Source organism: Diabrotica virgifera, chromosome 6 (genome assembly GCF_917563875.1).
Source record: "Diabrotica virgifera virgifera chromosome 6, PGI_DIABVI_V3a".
Taxonomy (NCBI): Eukaryota; Metazoa; Arthropoda; class Insecta; order Coleoptera; family Chrysomelidae; genus Diabrotica; species Diabrotica virgifera.
This window is the reverse complement of record NC_065448.1, coordinates 20,396,747-20,421,871: the sequence shown is the minus strand read 5'-3', so window position 1 is coordinate 20,421,871 and position 25,125 is coordinate 20,396,747. Positions and strand designations below refer to the sequence as shown.

General features: G+C 32.6%; 2 protein-coding genes across 3 annotated transcripts in view; both read right to left on the bottom strand.

The window, feature by feature from the left end:
* Positions 1 to 19,172, bottom strand: part of LOC114331674 (CLIP domain-containing serine protease B10-like) — a 40,100-nt gene extending 20,928 nt beyond the window's left edge. For both annotated transcript variants that reach the window (XM_028281298.2, XM_050654426.1), the window contains exons 1-4: positions 18,938 to 19,172; positions 12,130 to 12,290; positions 10,956 to 11,187; positions 4,730 to 4,820 (exon numbers count right to left, since the gene is read on the bottom strand). In XM_028281298.2, coding sequence (XP_028137099.1) covers positions 4,730 to 4,820; positions 10,956 to 11,187; positions 12,130 to 12,290; positions 18,938 to 19,004 — 551 coding nt within the window. In that variant the 5' untranslated portion in view covers positions 19,005 to 19,172. The remainder of the gene's footprint in view (positions 1 to 4,729; positions 4,821 to 10,955; positions 11,188 to 12,129; positions 12,291 to 18,937) is intronic.
* Positions 1 to 19,223, bottom strand: part of LOC114331663 (CLIP domain-containing serine protease B10) — an 81,500-nt gene extending 62,277 nt beyond the window's left edge. The window contains exon 1 of the mRNA XM_050654425.1: positions 19,104 to 19,223. The gene's annotated coding sequence lies outside the window, so the exon portion shown is untranslated. The remainder of the gene's footprint in view (positions 1 to 19,103) is intronic.
* Between the last annotated feature and the right edge of the window lie 5,902 nt (positions 19,224 to 25,125).

Sequence of the window (25,125 nt, the reverse complement as noted above, 5' to 3'; positions counted from 1 at the left end):
GACGGGTTCCGGACCAACCAGCGGCGTAGATGCGCCTTCTCGGGCCAATTCATCGGCCTTCTTGTTGCCACGATGACCCTTATGTCCCGGCACCCAGGCAAGTGTCAATCTGTTTCGACTTCCCACCTGAGAGAGGACACTCAAACAGTTCCATACCAGCCATGAATCGACCTGTACCGAACTGAGAGCCTTCAGAGCCGCTTGACTATCCGAATAGATAACGATGGAGTCGTTATCTAGATTTCGACTGATTACTTCCATAGCGCACCTTTGTATAGCAGCTACTTCGGCTTGAAATACGGTCGCATATGTCCCTAGACATACCCGGACTTCCGTCCTTGGTTTTAAGCCATATATTCCAGCCCCTGTACCTATATCGGTTTTGGAGCCGTCCGTATAAAGTGTTTCTCACGATCATCTTTCAGTGCGTCACAGTTTTTCGATTTCTTTCTAACGCATTAAATTGTATGTGACAGAAAAAAAGGCACGTCGGTGATTACATTTCGTCGGTGACATTTTTATAACATTTCTTCTAGTTATTCTAGTTGTCGATAGATGGCGCCATAATAAAAAAATAATTTTTTTTAATTAGATAATAATATTACAAATATAATCTGTATAATTTATAAGACTATACAAATCAAAGAAAATACCATTTTATAAATGCAAGAAACACATCTGATTTGTTTTTATTCCAAATTGAAAATAAAATGTGACAACTGTCAGATTTAACTAAAATGTCATGTTAGAAAATGTCATAAATGTGTATTATCACGGACTTACCCTTTTTCCTATCATTTGTTACGCACTGAAAAATGATCATGAAAAGGACAATACCATATTGAGTTTGCCGTTATCGGCGAACCAGTTTCCCAGTCCTCTCTTTTTGGTATTGTGACTTGAAAATTTTTGTTAAAGCTATACCTCGTAACCATTCGGTCTACAGGCATTCCTAGAACGGGGTCTGCCTTTATGTCCTGGTATAGCCTTAAGTTATCAGTTCCCTGCATCATACTTATTAGAGCTTGGCCCTGGATCAACCGATGTACTGTTGATCTGGCTTCACTCTGTATGTATATATGTAGAGGTGGTAGGTTTAGTAGAACTTCTAGCGCGTCCGTTGGGGCTGTTCTCATGGCTCCTGTAACACTCAAGCATGCAAGTTTTTGGGTGCTACTGAGCAATCGAATCGCCCCGGACTGTTGCGTTTTGTTCCACCACGCCACTGAACCGTAAGTTAGCATGGGCCTTATAACCCTTGTGTATAACCAGAGGTTCATTTTAGGATTTAACCCCCAATTCTTACCACACATTCGTCTACATCTGTTCAGGGCCATAATGGCCTTCTGTGTGACTTTTTGAATGTGTGCATTCCATGTCAGCCTCTGGTCGAATATTACCCCTAAGGCAGACCTCAAACAAGATGGACTGATTCATCAAGTGAATGGCTGGTCGCAAATGGATGCAAAAACCAACAAACAGAAATGCATGGATACCGCTAAGGGAGTCTTCCTACTGGCGATGGATGGAATACTCTTGATGATGATGATGATGATGAATTCTCATTGATAGATTATTTAGTGGAAAATTCTACAAAATGTATTCTAAATTACTTGAATACCCAAAAAGTTTTTCGCCTTTCATCGGATGATCATAACTAGCTTCAATGAACTAGCCATGCTAATTGGACTATGCACATTTCTACAATTAAGTATTGTGAATTAAACAATGCCATTTTCAGCAAAATATTCAAAAAATATTCGCACGGCACGAGTATTGGACACCAAAACTAGGAGAGAATTGAACTATCGGTCGATAAACAATCGTCGTGTGTGCCCAAGTCCTAGCTAGCCAACACTGATTAAACCGTCGGCCGATAGTTGGCCGACAAATTCGTTTGAAGGCAATCGGGAAGCCCATCAAACTTTTTTATCGGCCGATACTGAATCGGTGTAATGTGCGCATATGCATACCTCTCCGTACTGAATAAGAAGTCGACCAAACAATCGGCCGATAAAAATTCTGCAGTCTGCGGGGGCTCTAATAGTTATGTTCTGACAAACTCTTTTGGTCTTCGATTTTTGGTTACGAGGATGTATTTTGTCTTCTTTTCATTTACTCTTATAGCCCAGTCGGGATAGCATTTGACCTTGCATTAGGAGCTGCCCCAAATTTTATTTTTCTAATCTTTAGGAAGGGGCAATATTAGTATAAATTTAAAATCTCGACTGAATTCCACCGTTGCGTTAGCCGCCATCTTGATTTTAAACGAGAACCGTTTTTGCTCAATATCTCCGCCATTTTCAATTTTTTGACAAAAAGTGTAGAAACTGAAATTGTTGAAAATGCGATTTTCTATAATTTCATTTATTATAATTTTTTTCGTGCGGTCGATATTTTTCGAGTTATGATGGGAAAATAGTGACAGTTGTAGCATATATATTGAATTATCTCGTTTATTATTAGTTTTACAACAAATATTTATCTATACAAAAATGAAGAGAATTAAATTCTACACAATTTTTATACCGTTCATTTTTTTGATAAAATCAATATTTAAGGTAGTACGTATGTCGTAAAGGTGCGAGCGTAAGACCTGATTGATTTTGTAGCAATTGTTTTTGTTCAATATCTCCGCCACTTTCAACTTTTCGACAAAAAGTGTAAGAACTGAAATTGTTGCAATTACGATTTACTACAATTTTTCGAGAGAACCAGTGGCGGGTCTACAAGGGGGGGAAATGGGAAAATTCCCCCAACAGGGTCCAAAATTAAAAAAAAATTGTTGGAACATCACGATATATTAGCTGACATAAAACTTAAAATATCGACAGACAAATTTAACCAATAAAACCCGCTAGTTAATAAAATTAAGTGAACTTAATGTATATAATGTCTTTTTATGTCTTTTATATACTTAGTTTGGTTGATGTTTCATTGGAAGTTTCAAAAATTGTATAAAATATAATTCTCTTTATTTTTGTTAATGTACAATTATGTCGTAAAGTTAATAATAAATGAGACAATTCAATAATTATGCTTCCCCTCCGCTTCCATTATTTTCACCCTTAACTCGGAGAATATTGAACGTATGAAAACATTGTGCCAAAGAAATTGTAGGAAATTGCATTTCCAACAATTTTCTTTCCCACCATTTATGTCGAAAAGTTGAAAATGGTGGAGATATTAAGCAACAACAGTTCTCATTTAAAATCAATATGGCGGCTAATGCAACCGCGGAATTCAGTCGAGATTTTAAATTTACACTACTATTGATCTCTCCTAAAGAATATAATTATAAAATTTGGGGCAGCTCGGAAACAAAATTCAATTCAATAATTATGCTCCCCCCACCAATTTTTACTATTTTCCCATGTAACTCGGAAAATATCAACCGCATGAAAAAATTTTTTAAAAAGAAATTGTAGGAAATTATATTTTGAACAATTTTTGGTTGAACATGGCGTAGATATTGAACAAAAACAATTGCTATAAAATCAATCCGGTCTTACGCTCGCGCCATTTCCGCATACGTACTACCTTAAATATTAATTTTAGCAAAAAAATAAAAGAGATCAAAATTGTGTAGAATTTAATTCTCTTCATTTTTGTGGAGGTATATATTTGTTGTAAACTAATAATAAACGAGATAATTCAATAATTCAATAATTATTCTCCAACTGTCACTATTTTCCCCTCATAACTCGGAAAATATCGACCACACGAAAAAAATTATAATAAATGAAATTATAGAAAATCGTATTTTCAACAATTTCAGTTTCTGCACTTTTTGTCAAAAAATTGAAAATGGCGGAGATATTGAGCAAAAACGGTTCTCGTTTAAAATCAAGATGGCGGCTAACGCAACGGTGGAATTCAGTCGAGATTTTAAATTTATACTAATATTGACCCTCCCTAAAGATTAGAAGAATAAAATTTGGGGCAGCTCCTAATGCAAGGTTATGCCTGTTATTCGTCTAACCCGACTGGACTATTATGCCCAGATAAGACCAACAATAGTTTTGATCTCCAATTATCAGTCCCCCTGTCAGCTCAGATGATATTTAAATTATTGCATATTCTAAGGCCAAATGGAATAGCAACAGTGTTATTCTTACCTGTGCATATGAGACCATTCAAGGATAATTGGGATAAATAGTGTTGTTCCGTGGTGGTTGAGTTGCTTGTGTGATCCTTATTGTCCACGGAAACAATTAAATGAAATTAAAATAAATGTAAAGACAACAAACTGTCTGTCAATAATTTATTTATTTCAATCGGTAAAAAGAACGTGAAAATGTCTCGAAAGAGGGTTTGTTATTTTAGCGAGGGTGTGACCGCACGGGGTGCCCGTTGTGACTCTACTGAACTACAAACATTAGTTTGTCATTATGTGGTTTTACCATATGGCCAGACAGGCGATAAATTATTAGATCTGGTGTTTTAAAAGTTGAGAAGGCATTTTAATTGAATACTGATATATTTCGTTTCTTAAAACTTAACAGGCCCTTCTCTGCATATGGTTTGTATATTAAATGTGAATTTTAAATGGGACGTATTATTTCATTTTAAAAAGTTATTAAAAATTAAAAATACAATTAGCATTTAAAAAGTAGTAATTGAAACGTGTCGCCACAGTGTAAAAGGTTTACTTATCTATTAGTAAAATTGTTACATCTAATATTTTTCTTATAATTTGTAATAACTATCGTATTTATTGTTTACTTACAATCTCGATCTATCTACTAAGCAATGGGCTGCCGTGAGGATATATCTATTGTTGATAATTGAACCAGCACAGTCGAACGCTCCTCTATTATCTGAAAGAAATGAACCATTAGACTAGTAGTAGACATTAGAGTCGTACAAGATACGTCTGGTCATTTGGCAAAATTTGCAAAAATTGAAATCTTAAAAATACATAAAGGCATTTTTCTCATGTAAAAGTGGTTTCAGTTAAATTTGTAGAAACTTTGCTGAGACGTAGCTTTGGTCCTGCCGATCAAGAGCATAGGCATAACCAGGGGGTGGTTTTGGGGATTATAACCCCCCCTTTGGATGTACTTTGAGCTCTATACGCTTAACACCAGTGGCGGCTCGTCAGAGGAGGCAAGGGAGGCTCAGCCTCCCCATAAAGTTTTTACACACTCTACACTGTTTTGTTTATCATGAATCGCGAAAACAACAATCACTCTCACTATTATACAACGTGTAAATTCCATATTATCACTAATTATCCATACGTACGGAGCAGCATTAGCATTAGAACGCATGATCGCGTCTCAGTTTTATTACATATTATTGTAGGCAGGACCCTGGGTTATCCCGAGATGCACGAACGGAGCCGAGAAGCCCAGCATTCTTCGTTGCTAATGGTCCGTGCAGCGCAGCAGGCGTTTAAGGAGACCCGGTCTCCTAACAGTGGCATCTACGGTGCCATCACACGCTGCCCGGAGATATACCAAGGGAGGCAGAGTAGCTTCTCGGCTCCGTTGCGTGGTTGCGTGCGTCTCGGGACAACGAATTTTAGGGTCCTGACTAAAAATAAAGAAAAATCTAAAAGTGCGAATTTTGTTATGAAATTTGGTATGTGGGGTTATAATAATATTTGGAACAACTTGCTCAAATAACTTTTTCCGATATCTCTAACTCAAAGCAAAATATCGGTAATTTATCGTGTTTTTGAATTCGCAGTAGGCCGCGTTTAGAATTAAAAAATTCAGTTGAGTATCTTAAAAAATTTGAAGCTTCATTATGTATGGACTGCAAAACTTCAAATCTGTATTTATTTTGATATGCATAGGTATCTATTTACAAATAGATGGAATTCTTAACAACTAAACGACACAAACTTTGGTATTAAACTTTTACAATTAGGCTAACTATTTTTAAAATGATATGATATTATGAAATTATGAATTAGAATGATATTATGAAATGTAAATAAAAATGGTCAAAAAATGGGGCCTTAAATTACATTTTTTGGCGCATTTTTTTGCTAATGCAAATTTGTCTAGATATTTTACAGTTAGGTATAGCCTCCCCTATTGTAAAAATCACGAACCGCCACTGCTTAACACCATTATTATTCCATACCCCCTAGAGACCTTCAAGTAGATGTAACCCCCCTCAGGATCATCCTGGTTACACATCTGATCAAGAGATCCTTTTTCTGTGCCTATATTTTGTCAATGGATTTTTTCGTCACATAGCTCAAATTCCTAATTTTTAAATGGCATCGTATTTATTGATGAGACTACTTTTAGACGACAGTGTAGGGTTTCGCACACTTCCAGTGAATATGCCTTTTCTATTCTAATTCGTATTTCTTTGGTATAATCGTTTGTTTCACTAAAGTTTGTCCCTAAATAATTATAATTCTAAAGTCGTTCTATCGTCTTATTATTTACGTGTAGATTGATGTTTCTAAATATTTTTCTTTGATATAACCATGAATTTTGTTTTCTTTATGTTTAGTGACAGACCAAATTCTTCACTCGTTGCAACAACCTTATCTAAAATTCTTTGTAGATCTGTAATAGTTTCTGCTATTAGTATTGTGTCATCGGCGTATCTAATTTCACATATGCGTAGGCCATTTATTTTTAAGCCGCTACTTTATCTTCTATTGCTTTTTTGAATATGTCTTCTGAGTATGCATTAAACAGTGATGGCGACAAGACACAGCCCTGTCTAACGCCTCTTTTGATTTTTATTTTATTGGTGTTTAAATTATTTTTTCTTATGACAGCTTCTTGTTCATAATACAGATTATTTATTATTCTTATATCTCGTGTGTCGAATGTATCGAATGCCTTGTTATAATCTAGGAATAAGACAGATGTCCTGGTTTACATCTAAACATGTCTGTATTAGCACATTTACTGCAAATAATGCTTCTCTGGTTCCTTGAGCATTTCTAAATCCGAACTGAGTTTGTCCAATGTCTTGTTCTAAATTTTTGTATATTCTACGATGAATAATCTTTAGAAATACTTTGAGTATTTGGCACATTAGACTGATGGTACGGTGTTCGCAACATTGTCTGGCGTTTCTCTTTTTCGGTATAGTCACGAATGTTGATAGAAGCCATTCTTTAGGTACCTAATATACCTGTTCTGTATATGTATGATATTAAATACAGTTGAGTCCGGAAATCTTTACCCGTGCGTCATCATTTAAAGCATACGAAATAAGTCGATGATAAGTCGGAAATTGAAATTTACTAAACGCAACAGCAAGTGACAGTAAGTGACTTGCTGTTGCGTTTAGTAAATTTCAATTTCTGACTTATCATCGACTTTTTCGTATGCTTTAAATGATGACGCACGGGTAAAGATTCCCGGACTCAACTGTAATTCGACAATTACATGTATAATATTGCAGTCGGCTATAAGTTGCAATATTTTTGTCGGTATTTCGTCCGGTCCTACGGACAAATTTCATTGTTATCTAGATACTTCAAAGATAATACAATAAAATTTTCGAAAGGAAATATTTACAACAACCAAAGATACAGCGAGTTAAATTTGAAAAATTATAATATAAATCTATTTTTCACATTTTTGCATAAAATTTGATTTTTGAACATGTTTCACTAATTTTAGATAAAAATAAACTTCTTATTCGGATTCAGCGACCTCGAAAACATAAAGAATGGCCAAAATTCGTCATTCACCTGGAAGTTGATTTTCGTGGTCGGTCTAACATCATTTTAGCGGTTACTGCCGCTTATACAGTGCTAGTCAAAAGTCCGTCCCCCCCTCGTATCTTTTGAACGGATATACTTATAATAGTGAAATTTGGAGAGAGGAAATAAACGGACATAGGCTTCTTAATTAGCCATGACAGGTGACGTAATAGTGACAGATGACTTTACAGCGCCACTATGACAGATAATTTTAAATGGGACCTTATGGCAAGTAATACCTCATTTGAAAGGTATTGAAAATACCTATTCATTCATACTAATTTTTTTGGATTTAAGTTGATTTTGTTTTTGGTGAATAAATATAACATTGTAGTTTCGCATTTAATTAATAACAAGCTGAAAATGCGAGCATTGTCATAACGAAAACTTTGTATATTTGCGTATTTTAATTCATAATATGGAAAATTTCTATTATGAAAAGTAGTTTAGAAATAATAATTATGTTTTAATGTGCAATTATATCATTCTAATTTAAATGTTATGAACTGTAAAGGTAGTTTACTCTTGATCGAAATGCATATTCTTTATATACCTCGTATAAAATTAAAAAAATTTTATACAAGGTGTCCCAAAAGTAGTGAAACGGTCGAATATTTCGCGAACTAAACATCGGATCGAAAAACTGAAAAATACGTGTTCAATCATTTTCAAAAATCTATCCAATGACCCCAAACACCAACCTTCACTACAACCCCTGGAGGTGGGGTGGGGGGTAACTTGAAAATCTCAAATGGAAACCCCTAGATTTTTTGCAGATTTGGATTCATTACGTAAAAGTAAGCAACTTTTATTCAAGACATTTTTTCGAACTGTGGATAGATGGCGCTATAATTGGGAAAAACGATTTATCCTGATACCATGGGTAAGTTATAGAAACGGTCTAATATCTCGAGAAATACACTTCCAAATGAGAAACCAAACAAATTTTTTTATTACTTTTCGAAAACCTATCGAATAACACTAAACATAACCCTCCAACCGACCCCCTGGAGGTGGGGCGGGGGGTATCTTTAAAAATTAAATAGCAACCCCCACTTTTTATTACAGATTCGAATTTTTCATGAAAAACTAAGCAACATTTATTCGAAACATTTTTTAGAATTGTTGATAGATGGCGCTTTAATTGGAAAAATACAATTTATTAGCGCCATATATCAGCATTTTTAAAAAATGTTTCGAATAAATGTTGCTTAATTTTTCATGGCGAATTCGAATCTGCAATAAAAAGTGGGGGTTGCTATTTAAGATTTTAAAGTTACCCCCCACCCCACCTCCAGGGGGTGCGTTGGAGGGTTATGTTTAGTGTTTATCGATAGGTTTTCGAAAAATATTAGAAACTTGTTTTTTGGTTTCTTATTTGGAAGTGTATTTCTCGAGATATTAGACCGTTTCTATAATTTACCTATGGTATCAGGATAAATCGTTTTTCCCAATTATAGCGCCATCTATCCACAATTCGAAAAAATGTCTTGGATAAAAGTTGCTTACTTTTACGTAACTAATGCAAATCTGTAAGAAAAACTAGGGGTTTCTATTTAAGATTTTAAAGTTACCCCCACCCCACCTCCAGGGGGTGTAGTGGGAGTTGGTGTTTGGTGTCATTGGATAGATTTTTGAAAATGATTGAACACGTATTTTTCAGTTTTTCCATCCGATGTTTAGTTCGCGAAATATTCGACCATTCCCCTACTTTTGTGACACCCTATACATGATGGTTGCATCATAAATCTTAGAACATGAAAAGCTTTTTATGAAGAATAACTTTTATTTGTCAAATTAAAAATAAAAGAGTTATAAATGAAAATGTTCTTGGAATCCATAATTTGAGAAAAATCTTCAAATATTTTTTCCCTTAGAAGGATGTACACAGACACAATACTGGCTAGTGATTTTAGTCCATAATTTTGCCATTTCGACAAAAAAATAATTTCTAAATAGTTAATAATTATTACTAAATAATTGGTAATTTTGCAAATTTCGGCAAAATTCTCAAAAAACAAAAAAATTACCTTCTACAATCACTAGCCAGTTGTGTCGAGTTTAGGGAACAACTAGGTATACATAATATTTTAATTTTATAGCAAATGGAACAGTCCATTTATCATAAAGGGGAGGCCGTATTTATACTGGTATAAACCTTTTTAAAACTGTTAATAAATTATTGCTTTTAAAATATTTATACTCAAATTGTATTTTTGAACATTTTATTTATTTTATATAATAATTAAATTCACTATCAAATGTCATTGATGGTTTATTAATACTTAATTTAAAATTTAGTTTGACATTCACGAAGTGTCAAACTCAAATGTAAATAACCTATGCTTGGCAAATTGAGATTTAAAAAAAAAGTAGCCAACTTCCTAATCAACCATTTGAGCTGACGTTTAGTGCGTCTGTAGGAGATAACCGGATTGTGACGTCACATTTTAGATATTGAGGTCGATTATCTCGAAGACGGTTAGATATATCGAAATGCCGTTTTCAGATTTGGATTCAGAAGGTAAAACTACATAAGAATCCTCGATACACCTGCTCTAAGTATTGCAGGAGCGGCAACGCAATAACACACAGACTTTTGCAAATTTATAAACGAAAAGTTTTCGTTGAAAATTCAAATGTCCGCCTATGGTTTTTTGTCTAAAAAGTTACCGCAGATACCTCATTTGAAAGGTATTGAAAATACCTATTCATTCATACTAATTTTATTTGTATTTAAGTTGATTTTGATGTTGGTGAATAAATATAACATTGTAGTTTTGCATTTACTTAATAAAATTTCAAATGTCCGCCTATGGTTTTTTTGTCAAAAATGTTGACGTTTTTCAGTTCCCTAGTAGTTTTTGCGTCAACTTTAAACTTTATGGCAAGTAACCATAGGCGGAGGTTTGAATTTGTATTAATTAAATGCGAAACTACAGTTTTATATTATTTCATTTATTCATCAAAATGAGCTTAAACTCAAATAAAATTAGTATAACTGAATAGGTATTTTCAATACCTTTCAAACAAGGTATCACTTGCCATAATGTCCCATTTAAAATTATCTGTCACAATGGCGCTTTAAAGTTATCTGTCACTATTACGTCATCTGTCATGACTAGTTGAGAATCCTACGTCCGTTTATTTCCTCCTTCCAAATATCACTATTATATTATAAGTATAACCGTTCAAAAGATACGAGCGGGGGACGGACTTTTGACTAGCACCGTATAATCACAGGTAAGTTATTATAATATCTTACCAGGTCCTCTAAAACTCAGTAAAGTCATCCATGGATAATCACGTCCTGCGTCCTGCCCGTTTATGATTCTTGTACCTGCTACATCCAGATAACCACAATCTGACGGCAACAGTCTGTAATTTCTATGTTTAGTCATGTCTACATCAGATGAAATTTGTCCGGGCTCGGACGCATCAGGATCCGTTCGATTGGCCAGTTCCTTTATGACGATTGGTACACGAGGACAACACACCTTAAAACATAAAAACCTTTAATCGTTATAATCGACAATTGGTCCAGAGAAATAAGGTATTCCCATGACTCTATAACCAAGCCAGGTCTCCAACAATTGCTTTAAGAGCGTAGGCGCAAATATTTTACGGATATCCCTAGTTTTTCTTTACATGGCAAATTACGTGTAGTAAAATTCTCACTGGTAAGGAAGCTGCAGGAGATGTAAACATTAGTTGACACTGACCTTGTCATCAACAAGATGGCTATTTCGTTCAGTTTTTGAAAGTTCTTGGATAACCGTGACTTGTATAATCGATTAAAGTATTAATTAATTTAATTAATATGATTATTTTTTCACTAACTATGTATTCAGTGATTACAACAATTTGTAATTTTGTAAAAAAGGGATAAAGTGATTTTAATAATATACTGTTACTATGGAATGCTTAGATTAATTTTGAACATCTTTAACAACAAAATACTTGGATCGCTTGGATCTTCCATATATAATAAACAATAACTTTTTATTAATTTCACGACTTAAATCAATTATTTGTCAAATATAATATCAATATTATTTAACAAATAACTCGAACTATTTTTAAAGCCTTGTCAAATATTTAGTATCCTTGTCAACACATTCTGTTCGACTGAGTGCGTTGTATGACAAAGATAGCGAATTTTCTATTTGGAAAATTTCACCATGGACATGGTGTTCATTTTTTTCGAATACTGAAAAAACTAGTAACTATTTTTGAGAAATTTAAACGCAGAATGAAATATTACATTATTACCGAGGGTCGAAAGTCCCTTAGAATAAACAAAAGAGAGAGAGAGAGAGAGAGAGAGAGAGAGAGAGAGAGAAGCGCAATACCTAGTTGGAAAAATGAAAAAAGTGTGGAAGATTCATGTTCAGTATCTCATTTAAGGTTCTCTAATAACAACAATCGATTTGACCTACCTTAAAGTCTGCAGCGCAATAGTAAGCCTCAAGTTGTTCTCGTGCTGTATCGGATAAGGGTCTTTGAACAGTGAGAAGCGCTGTCATCATAGATGGACATGATCTTACTGGAAGACAATTTCCCTGTATTCCAACAGGAGTAATACAAGGGTCTCCTCCATCTAAATATATAAAATAAAATATTTAAAATAATTGGCTGTAAAACGAAATTAAAAGGCATTTTATATTTCAGTTTGTTCAGAAAGGACCATAAACGCTTACGTGCGTTTCACTCTCATTAGAGATCTTCAGAGAGTGTACATATGGTTACCTCTGAACAAACTGAAAAATATCCAGTCTCCCAATACCGAATTATAACAAATAAATCGATATGGATCCCGTAGCGATATCTGCTAAAACTATTCCAAGTTTCTTGTTAGGCCTGTTCCCGACTTTCCCATGGTCTTCTTTCATTCATCATTCGTTTAGTTTGTATTTTACTTTGTCTGATTATGTCCCATGAACTTGAACATATATTCAAGTACTTACAGCTGTAAATAATTTCGGGGAGATAGTATCACCCTGTCTAATTCCACGTTCTATTCGGAAATTGTTGGTACCTATCTTCATGAAGTTGGATCCAAGCTGTGGTAGTTAACAGATTACTAGATATTCTTAATCAAGGCAATATACGAGGACTCTTCAGAAATTTCGTTACGTTTTGATCTGTAGCCGCTAGCGGCGAGGCTAGCGCGGCCATCTTAGCATCGTGGCGTTCCTCCGTTCAGTAACTATCCAGCCGTGCTAGCGTGAAGTCACTGTTAGTCCAGGAACCGAAGCTTTTCACCTCACAATTTTTACAGAATGGATCCATTTGCTTGAAAATTTGAGAATAAGTAGCGGATAGTCCAAGAATCAAAATCTATATTATGCCGAAAGGCGCTTTTGTCATGGGGGTGGTTGGCACCCCACCTCGGGGAAGGAAATTTTTTATTATATTTTGACCGCAAAAGTCGATAAAAACATTCATTTTAAGCAGAAAATGTCCTATACATTTTTTTGATAAAATTAATAGTTTTCGATTTATTCGCTATCGAAAGAGTTAGTTTTATATCGAAAAAATCAATGATTTTCGATATTATACTCATTTACGATTCACTCAATTTTTGCCGTAGAAAAAATTTTTTTCAAGCCAAGTTCTTGGGAATTAAATAACCCACAATTTCATATTTAAACATTTTTTCGTATCTCTGATTCTAATCTTTCAATTTTGAAGAAAATCTGGAATCTGGAAAAAAACTTCTGGAATCTATTAATAATATATAAATAAAAAAGAATAAATAAGGCTAATGACTAAAAACACACCGCCAACTTACATTATTATGCTTCCAAATGGATTTCTCCTTTTTTTTTTTCCAAAAAAATTTATTGATTTTTTAACCGTAACTTTTTTATTTTTTATCGTAGAAAGTTTGGTAAAAAATAATTTTGTAGGCTTTTACAAGCTCTATAAGGCTGTTAATATTAAATCCTTTTAAAATCCTTAGTCGCATGTTATTACAAGTTTTAATTGTCAACAGCTCACTCAATTTGTGCCGTAGAAAAATTTTTTGCAAACCACGTTCTTTGGAATTAAATAAGTTACAATTTTGTATTAAACATTTTTTTGTATCTCTGATGCTAATCTTTCTATTCTGAAGAAAAGGGCATTTTTTAGCAAAATACAAAAATTCGTTATTCGCTTTTAACTCCATTTTTCTAAAAACTAATCATTCTAAGCTGGTTAAACATCTAGAACCTATTAATAATACATAAATAAAGAACACCAAATGAGATCAATGACTAATTTTAATCAGGGTGGTGAGTAGGGGAAAGTTTCCGATCACTTTTTCGCTCAAAAAAAATAGGGACTGACATTCTTTTTATTATAAGTTACTTAATTTTTAAGCTAGAGACTATTTTATTTATCTCTGGAGATAGATCTTTTTAAATACTTTAAATTAGTTTAAACAATTTATCCTCGAAAAATGCATAGTTTTCCCGTCTTTTTACTTTGAAACTACAATATTTAGTATTTGACGAAGAGCTTACATATAATAAAGTATAGGTCGATTACTATTGGTCTTAAAGAAATTTAAAAAAACAGTTTTGTTTATTTCTTCGAAAGGTACATTTTTGTTAAGTAAAGGTGTTTTGATAAAACGAAAACTTTTTGAGTTATTAGCAGAAAACTGATTAAAAACATTGATTTTTCGATATAAAATTAACACTTTCGATAGCGAATAAATCGAAAACTGTTAATTTTATCAAAATATGTATAGAACGTTTTTTGCTTAAAATGAACGTTTTTACCAACTTTTGCAGTTAAAATAAAATAACAAATTTCCACCCTCGACATGGAGCGGCAACCACCCCCATGGTAAAAGCGCCTTTCGGCCTCATATAGATTTTGATCCTTGGACTATCTACTGCTCATTCTCAAATTTTCAAGCAAATCGAGCCACTCTGTAAAAATTGAGAGGTTTTGTCCTATTTTAAGCTTCATTACTTGAACTATGTCTTTTCTCGTTATTTTACAACAGCTGTTTGAAATGTGTGCCGCGATCGAAAAACCCCGCCAGTTTTGAGGTGCGATAATACGGTTCTTGTTGTCTAAAAACAACAAATCAATTGAAATTTATCGCGAAATTTGTGCTATTTATGAAAACAATGTGATCACTGAAGGTGGAGTGCGTCAATTGTGCATTACATTCAAAAATTACCGAACCACTGTGCATGATGAAGAACGAAGTGGACGGCCAAACATTGTGATTGATGAACTTGTTCTATTTAAGGCTATGGGTACATAATTCGCAAATATTTTACGTGTATCCCTACTTTTTCTGTCTTTACACGGCAAATTACGTGTAGTAAAATTCACACTGGTATGGATATGTAAACATTACTAAAATGTCATTCTACTTGAAAATGTCATCATTAATTTAAAGAGATGGGTTTTAAATGTTCTTGGATAACTGTTATTTTTATAATTGCAAATTATTAATTCAGTTAATAAATGTGATAATTTTTTCACTAACTATGTATTCAGTGATTGTAATAATTTATTTGTACAACAAAAACTAATACTCAATCGAGAAAAGAGGAAAAGTGCTAAAGTGATTTTTTAATAATATATTGTTATGGAACGCTTACAATTTTGAACATCTTTAACAACAAAATACTTGGATCACAGAATATATTATCCTGATGTATTCTTTGCTTGGATCTTCCACAAATAATACACAATAAATAACTTTTTATTAAGTTCACGTCTTAAATCAATTATTTATCAAATACACTATATATCAATAATATTTAATCAAAACTCAAAATATTCCCGATGCAATGTCAAATATTTAAAATTGTCACTGACTGTCAGTGTCTGACTGACAATATTATATTCGGTTGAGTGCGTTGTAAGACAAAGATAGATTTGGAAAATATTACCACGGCATTGTGTTCATTTTTTTCGAATCCTGAAAAAACCAATAAATATTTTGGAAAAATATAAACGGAGAATGAAAGACTAAATTATTACCGAGGGCCGAAAGTCCCTTAGAATAAATAAAAAGTTTATTTTGAATGAGATATTTGAAATTAAAAATCACACTAAATTTTCTCTTAGTTTTTCACCCCTGTAACTTATTAAAATAAACATTATAGAAGTTCTCAGGGACTTTCGGCCCTCACTAACAACGTAATCTTTCATTCTGCGTTTAAATTTTTCAAAAATACTTATTAGTTTTCTCAGGATTCGAAAAAAATGAATCCCCATTTGAATAGCATTGCAGCCTAAAATACGTACCGATCCTCTTAAGTGGGAGGTGTTTCCTCGTCCGCCGTATAGTCCGGATCTTGCACCTAGCAACTTAGCAACTACCACCAGTTTCGAGCAATCGAGCAATGAAGACCTGGCTTGCAACGCAGCACTTTGATGACGATACGGAGCTATGGGACGGCGTGGGACACCTGCTTGAAGTCTCAGGCCGCAGAATTTTATGACAACGGTATTTCAAAGATAGTTCACCGCTATGATAAGTGCTTGAATGGATTATGTGCTAGATTATGTAGAAAAATAGTATTTGACTGACTCTTTCAAATATGAAATGACAACTTACTGGAGCCACATTGAAAAACAGACAGAGAATCTTTTTCTTGTACATACTTGCTTTTCTTCTATTCCAAAACGTAACGTACCTACTTTCTGGATAGCATGCGTATATCGGCAGTCAATGCGACAGAAAGATATTACAACGTAAATGAAAATCATCATCATCATCATCAATGGTGCTACAGCCCTATGAAAGAGCCTCGACCTTCCCAAGTCTATTACGTCAACATTCAGTCCTACCCATTGCCAACCGTTGCCAGTTTGCTGCGCCTATTTTTCTCCCATCCTCATCTACACCATCCTTCCATCTAAGTTTTGGCCTACCCCTATTTCTACTTCCCAAATGAAAATCAGTAGAATAAAAATTAAGATGAAATTTTTGCATTCGTTTAACTGATTATAAACAAAGAAAAATTACTAAAATGAGCATGAAGTACAAATTAAAGAACTTATTAAATTCTCATGTAGGCAACCACTTTTACCACGGTTGCTTTGTTTTCGAAATACAGGGTGTTTCATTAATAATTGTCCATATAGTAACTGGAGAAACATTAGCACAAAATACGAAGATTTAACCTAAAACACTTAAATAAAATGTGGTTCCTTACTGAGTTACAGGGTGTTTTATCTTAAAATTTAAAAACTATTCTTGCTCAGAATTTTAAAACTATTCGACGTATCTTTTTCATACTTGGCAGAAAGTATAGGTACTGTACAAACTACTAAATTATGTTACACCAAACGTTTCTGGCTATTACCAGAGGCGTACGACGGGGGAAAGTGAATGGTTGACCCTTTCCAAATTTCTGCCACTGGCGAAATTGCTATTTTAGTTCAATTTCTGGATTCTCCAATACTTTCTATGAAAATAATATACTCTTCATTCGTAACGATAAAGTCATTAGTTTTCGAGATATTTGCAGTTAAAAATGAAACGACACGGTTATTTTGATTAATGTTTTGTGTCACTTCATTTTTATTTTCAAATATATCGAAAACTAATCATTTTATCGTTACGAATGAAGAGTATATTATTTACATAAAAAGTATTGCAAAATCAAAAAATTACACTAAAATAGCAATTTCGTCAGTGGCGTAGAATTTGGGAAGGGTCAACCAGACGCTATCCCCTGTCGTACGCCTCTGGTAGTAGCTAGAAACGTTTATTTATCTTAATTTAGTAGGGTGTACAGTACTTACACTTTCTGCCAAGTATGATAAAGATACGCCAAATAGTTTTAAAGTACTGGGTACAAATAATTTTTAAATTTTAATCATATGAATCATATCATAAATTAATCAAAATAACTGTGCCGTTTCATATTTAACTTCAAATATCTCGAAGACTAATGACTTTATCGTTACAAATAAAGAGTATATTATTTACGTAGAAAGTATTGAAGAATCTAAAAATGGCACTAAAATAGTAATTCCTTCAGTGGTGTAGAATTTGAGAAGGGTCAACCATCCACCATCCCCTGTCGTACGCCTCTGGTAGTAGCTAGAAACGTTTGTTTACCACAATTTCGTAAGGTGTCTAGTATTCGCACTTTCCACCAAGTATGAAAAGGATACGTCGAATAGTTTTAAAATTCTGAGCCAAAATAGTTTTTAATATTTTAGATAAAACACCCTGTAACTCAGTAAGGAACAATGAACTGTCAAACACGGATGGAATGGGCATGAAGCGAACTTAATGCCGCCAGGATGAGAGAGTCTATTCAGGGAAGGATAGAAGATAATCGCCATCTTTCGTAAACAAACAAATTGATAGTGGTAATCAGGGTTGCCAGCTTGGGGTATTTTCCTACAATTTTGGAGTAATTTAAAAGCGTCTATGGGATGTTTTCTAAGCAGAAATGGTTGGGGGATTTTTTGGGAGAGAGTTATGGAAGATTTTAAGGAGTCATGGGAAATTAAATTTGCGAATATACATATAACTGTATATTATACTCTCATATAATCGAAGAAGATAGGACCTATGAATTATTTCCAGGGCCCTCTGTTGATAAGTAGTATAATTTTGGTTTACTATTCTCTACATTTGAATACTAATTTATTAACATGCGGAAAATATTTTAATTTGGGGGATTTGAGCTTAATTTGAGGGAATTACAATTTCTAAGTGGGGGATTTATAAAATCACATCTGACAACTCTGGTCATTATGGTAATATCCAACCAATGAAGAAGTCAAATTTTCCCTGACAAGCTCTGTCTCTCTCTAGGATCTCTCACTTGCATGTTGGCCACAATCTCGCTTCACTATTTGAATGGGACGGGGCCATTCCATCCGTGTTGACAGTTCATTGGTAAGGAACCACATTTTATTTAAGTGTTTTAGGTTAAATGTTCGTATTTTGTGGTAAGGTTTCTTCAGTTACTATATGGAAAATTATTAATGAAAAACCCTGTATATTTTTTTAATAAATCGTTGAATTATTGTAATAAAATCGAATGATTATTTCTTGTAAACATAAAATTTGTATCCGTATGCTAAAATATGTTTAAAAGGTCAAGTTTGTTGTTGACTTTAACCATACATACATATCTATCTACTAATTGGTACCTACTAATAAAAAAAACAATAAGTTGGTATAAACAAGCGATTGCCAGGTTATTTAACCTTTGATCGAAAATTATAATAAACTAGAAATAAATTTGACCAGATTTTACTTACATTGTCCATTGGAATGGCTAGCTACAACCAAAAACACAAAAAAATATTTCAAACATGTTGGCACCATGTTTTTATGTCCACAATCACAAATTTTTGCATCGAATCTGGTTTGGAAGATACACAAGAATCTGGTTGAGATTTTGAGATGGTATTCACATCTTCGTACCTCTTAATATTTATGTTATTGCAGAAAAATTAAGATTAAGAGGTTGACATTCCTAATATCGGACTGATTATTCCACCAAAGAAAAAGTTGTTTTTGAAACAGAGAACTAATAAATGTTGTTAAACGAGAGTGGGAATACACGATTTACTAATTAACATGTGATAGTAGTTAATTATTATTAAATAGATAATAATTATCGTAGACTTGCTTGATACCAAGTTATGGCGTAGGTATATTTCCAAAATATACCGGGTATTCCCTACTTTAAATAATTTATAAACAGTTGTACAGTTATAAACAGTTATCCGTAACTGTTATATGAGTTATTTATAAAAATAGGAGGAAGCTACTCTAAGGGTCGGTTGTTCGAACGCTAATCAACAATGATCATTATCAAATAATTAATTACTGTCAATGTCAATTGTTAAAACATAATTAATTACAATTCTGAGACTATAATCAATTAATATAACAATAATTATTAACATAATTAATAATAAATCTCATAATTGTAATTAATTATGTTTTCAGCAACCCAAACAAAGTTGACATTGACAGTTTTGGTGACAGTAATTAAATATTTAATAATGATCATTGTTGATTAGCGTTCGAACAACCGGCCCTAAATTCACAATCGAGATGCAGTAAAAATAAACAAATCAAAACACGTTAAATGTTACTAGGAGCACTCCCAAATCATAATTTACAACGTACTGCATCTTGATTGTGAATTTAGAAGCATCATATTTTAAAATTAGTTACAAATATACAGGGTCTTCCGTAACACTGTAATGCATCAAAGATATGATTTTTTAAATACAGTATATAGAAAGATAGAAGAAAAATATTTACACTTTTATAAAAAAAAAACTTTTTTATAATAAAACGATTTTATTATTTATAGAAGAGAATATAAAATAATTTGACGATACAAAATGCTTAAAATTCCAAAAATTACACTATAATAAAAAAGTACTTTATCTACTCTATGTCATATTATGTATAAGTTTTTAGTTTGTGAAAACTGTCATTATGGATAGCAGTGCGTGAAGGGTTTAAAGTGTGCGTGAAGTAACAATGTATTTTAAATGGGATTTACTTTTTCGCACTGTTTTTTGGCACACTATCATATTATCAAATATACTTAACTTTCGCGTTGTCATGGTGATAACATATGAGCAATAAATTACAACAAAAGTTTTGACAGTTTTGTGGTTTGAAATAAGTTCAAATTTTTAAATGTCAGAGTTCTAAAAATTGTAGAATAGAAATGAATACCAGTGACGTAGAGTTACAGTTTTTTTATTTGTTTATCGTAAATAAAATATTGTATGAAACTGTGCGTGAAGTACTTTTTGCGAACTTACGCGATATATAGCACTCGCTGCGCTCGTGCTCTAAACATCGCGTGCGTTCGCATAAAGCATACTTCACGAACTGTTTTATAGATAACTATTTTATAATAACATGGTTTTGCACATATACAGGACATAACATGTTTCGAAAGAATAAAATATGTACTTTAAAATATCATTGCATTAGCCACATCTTTAAAATAGTTTGAAATAAAAAAAAATCGATTTATCTATTCAGGGTGATTGATTAGTGGGGTAAAGCTCCGTAGATCCGTTATAGTAATAGATAGCAATAAAGTTAATAACAAAAATTGTAACCAACTTTGATTACAGATAATCAGTAATCGTAAATTGTCAGGTTTAGACAATTCAGTCATGGCTTACCTAAAATTTGGAAAGATTTAGACCCGTAATTAATAATTTGCTAAAAAAATGAAAATACCTCAAAAACTAATAAATTTAGACATAGGGAATGTTATATAAAAATTAAAGTACGGTAATAGTACTTTTCGATAGTGATATAAAATACAGGGTGTTTCATTTAAAATTACTGAGAAAATAATGTACTTGCGTTTTGACTCACCCTGTATTCAATATAAAGAAAATTAGAAATATCAATCATTTATGAAAATTTTGACAATAAATAAAAAATATGGCATCTATAAACCATTGCCGTTGGGCTTATTTTTATTTATACAGGGGGTTGAACTAGTTACGATTTTCATATAAAATTTATTATAACTTTGTAAATACCCTGTACAAACCTTTATATTTTTGTAATGGAGAAGCTAAGAAGATGTCGAATATAAAATAAAATACAGGGTGTTCCATTGTTGAACACCCTGTAACATTCTAACTAATTTTGTAATGTGAACCCCAAAGTTGGCTACAATTTTTGTTATTAACTTTTATCGCTATCCATTACTATAACGGATATACGGAGCTTTACCCTACTAATCAATCACCCTGTATAATAGCAGTTAAATATTGCATTGTTAGCTAGTTCAGAGCTATTCTGAAAATTTCAGGTGCCTAAGTAGCCTAGAACTATTTTTAAAATGGATTACAAAATTTGCGGAGACCGTGACACCGACCAAGCCAAGTATATAAAAACGTTTTATTAAAAATAAGAATAGACGTTTTCGTTTTGATCCAAATCGAGTCTCTTGCATCCCCTGGCATGTGTTTCTAGAAAAAGACTGATTTGAACCAAAACGCACCGACTGATCGGTGAATATATTTAAATAATATACCAGAGTATGGTTAGAACGACCTCTAACGATGACAGATGAAATAAGTGTCGATAACGATTCAAGTAAACTGTATCCAGGTATAAAGATATCAATCGGGCTATGCTTAAGAAAATATTCCACCAACGCATCTCAGTTTACCCGTCTGAATCGCCATTATTTTGTACTCTGTCTGTCTGGATCAAAACTAATCCGGCTATTTTTATTTTGTTTTACACTATACTCGGTATTAGAGTACACAATGATAGCGGTTCAGATGGGTAAACTGAGATGCGTTGGTGGACTATTTTCTTAACCATCGCCCGATTGGTATATTACCTGGCTGAGGAGTTTACTTGAATCATTATCGACAGTCATTTCAAGAAAAAAAGCTCAAATTATGTAAAATGCGTACTATGCGAAAGCTATCATCCAGCCCAATATTTCAATAGTTCAATATACAAAGAATAACAGCAGAAAAAATATCCCGCAGTTCGTCCAAAGCAAGCTAACTCTAACAATATTAAATCTAAATAATATATCATTATACAGCCCAGTATCACATATGCTCAGGTAACATTAAACAAAACACAGGACCTTCCTAGCACAAGTACGCAGCAACTTCAAAATTAGACATCACACAAAACCAACGAAGCTATGTTCGAGCTGAAACAAATGATGGAGGAAATCATTGAACAAATAATTATTATGATGATAAAACTTTTGAGTCCAGTAATCGCTACAAACTGTCCAACAAGTTCCTCAAATTGGACTCTGGAATTCTAACAGGCTAACCTAACATGTCCAAGAGCTCAAACCCTTTATAATCAACAGGCGGATCTGTAGTCATAATCAGGAAATAAATTAAGCATCGCGAGCATAGAAATACCACTAAAGGACTATTTGCAAGCCACTAGCATATCCCTTGAAGATAGGGAATGGCAATTAAGAATAGCAGCTATCTACAGCCCACCACAACATAATATAAACAAAAAACAATTCACACAGTTCTTTAGATCTCCTGGAAACAGATTCTTGGCAAATGAAGACTACAACGATAAATATAGTCACTGGGGATCTACTAGACTCATTTCTCCAAAAGGAAGAAAACTTTATATTGTATTTTATAACTTATACACTGAGAGAACAATTTCTTTTCTCCTAAAACACCGATTTCTTTGAGCAATATTTCTTAAAAGTTAACATATCCTATTAACCTAAACATACCGGTTCACATATAAAGAAACGAGTTTTTTAAACACAACTCAATAATTTCTTACAGATAATTTCTTCAATACTAAGAAATACATTAATGGTTAAATTTAATTTTCTTATCCTAAAGTTTTTATTTCTTAAATTGAAAACTACAAATATTTTGCAGTATAAGAAATATAATGTTAAGTTAATCCATATTTATATTTGTGAACAAGAAATTTTCTTGCAATCAAATAAATATTTTAAACCACAAGAAATAATTCTTCAGAAATACCCTCTGTAGTAACTGTGGTTATAAAATAAAAACTTTGTCATTAATGATGAAATGTTACTTGCAAAGAGAGTTTCTTCCGCAAAAGAATTGCGCAGATTAACTATTTATGATTTAGTCGTCAGTGTTTGTCAAGATGGCGTGATATGTTCATGTTCATATATATGGATGTTGGATTTATTGGTGTACTTTAAAAATTAACGGATATTTTGAAGGTACGTACATATATATAGGTATTAAATAAAAGTAAATTGAGTAATTTAAGATGTAATAATAATATTGTTGCGTATCCGAATGGTTAAAAAATAAATATAATAGTATCTTTATATGCTTTTTAGGTATAATGATGGACGACTCTGAAATAAAGGAGCTTATTATTCTAACTGGGAAATATGCCACAATTTAAAGCTGGGACAGAATGATATAATATATAGTTTCAGAACAATATTAAGAAAGGAGTTATTAACCAACTGCGGGACCTTCCAGAACTTCATACATGTAAGTACCTTTTTAAAAATGTGTATACATGTATCAACTATAATAGGTTTCTTGAATGTATCGTCTTCTATAAAAATATACAATATAACGCTATATCAAACATGGCGGGTGCAACGCTGAGGATTTTTTCTGTTAATTTATTTGAGATAAAGAAATCAGTTAGTCGAAAAGAAATATATGTTTATGGTTAAGAAATGTTATTGCCGAAAACCGTGAATTAGTTAATATGTATTAAATGACTTAGATGTAAACTAATAATACATTCCCGTAATAAAATTTCTTAATGATTAGGTATGCTGTCTCTTTTAGATTATAAAAAGTAAGAAAATTACATATTTTTATGTCTGCTTCAATGTTTTACATTGGTTGTATTTTCCCTCTTGTTTTAGCTAACAATGTTTATTGTGTGACTTAATATTATACAGATAAATAATTAATATTTCATTAACAAAAAGAAAAAAATAAACAAATATATATGTAGGTTAAATAATGCCATATGTTTGAACTAAATATGATTGATTATTATTAGTATTAATAGTTCTTACGTGGGGCCGTGTATTTATTTTTTTTGTATTTCCTAAATTTGTCAAAATAAATATCTATATCTTTATAAAAAAATTTTATTAAAGTAAGTTTACTCTTTCTACATAACGATTTTGTTTTAGTGAATTGCTGATATACAAAGTGCTATTAACAAAAGAAGGAAAATTTGAGGAAGTTGGATTTGCCTCTCCATCCTTTTATTGTTGTGTAGAAGCCAGTGGTTTAAGGGTGGAGAAAATATTTGTATGTAATAATAACGTTTTATATCTTGTTTTATTAATAAATAATGATTTTACCTTAACACAATGATTTATTTCGCCGTATGTAATATCACTTTATTTTCAAGAAATATTAACTTAACTCTAAATATACGTTTATCTCTGCGAAATATATTTCTTAACATTAAATAAATAAATTATTAATAGTAAAATAATAATATTCCTTACTAAGAAATATTATTGCTCAGAAAGAATAGTTTTCTAATGTGTAGAAAATATATTTTTATGACTAATAAAATTAATTAACATCAAGTGTAATTTCTTTCTGATAAATGGGTTTGAAGTTTGCCAGAAAGTGATAGTTCAATCATGTTTAAGATATATTTCTTTGGCTATAGTAGAATTTATTTGAAATATTTTAGAAAATTATATCTTACATACAAAGATATATTTCTTAGGCAATATGCCAAGTCGATCTTTCTTAAATATTAATAAAGTTTCTTTATGTCAAGAATTTTTTTCTCTCGGTGTAACAATAATTATTTGGAGATAATGGATTACGAGGCCCAGCAAGACAGACTTCTTCGTCTACTGGAAGAAGTATCATCTGGCAGTGAATAGAGTTTCACGATATTCGATAAAAATATCGATATGGTATTGATATCGTATCGAAAACCAATACGATACCGATAC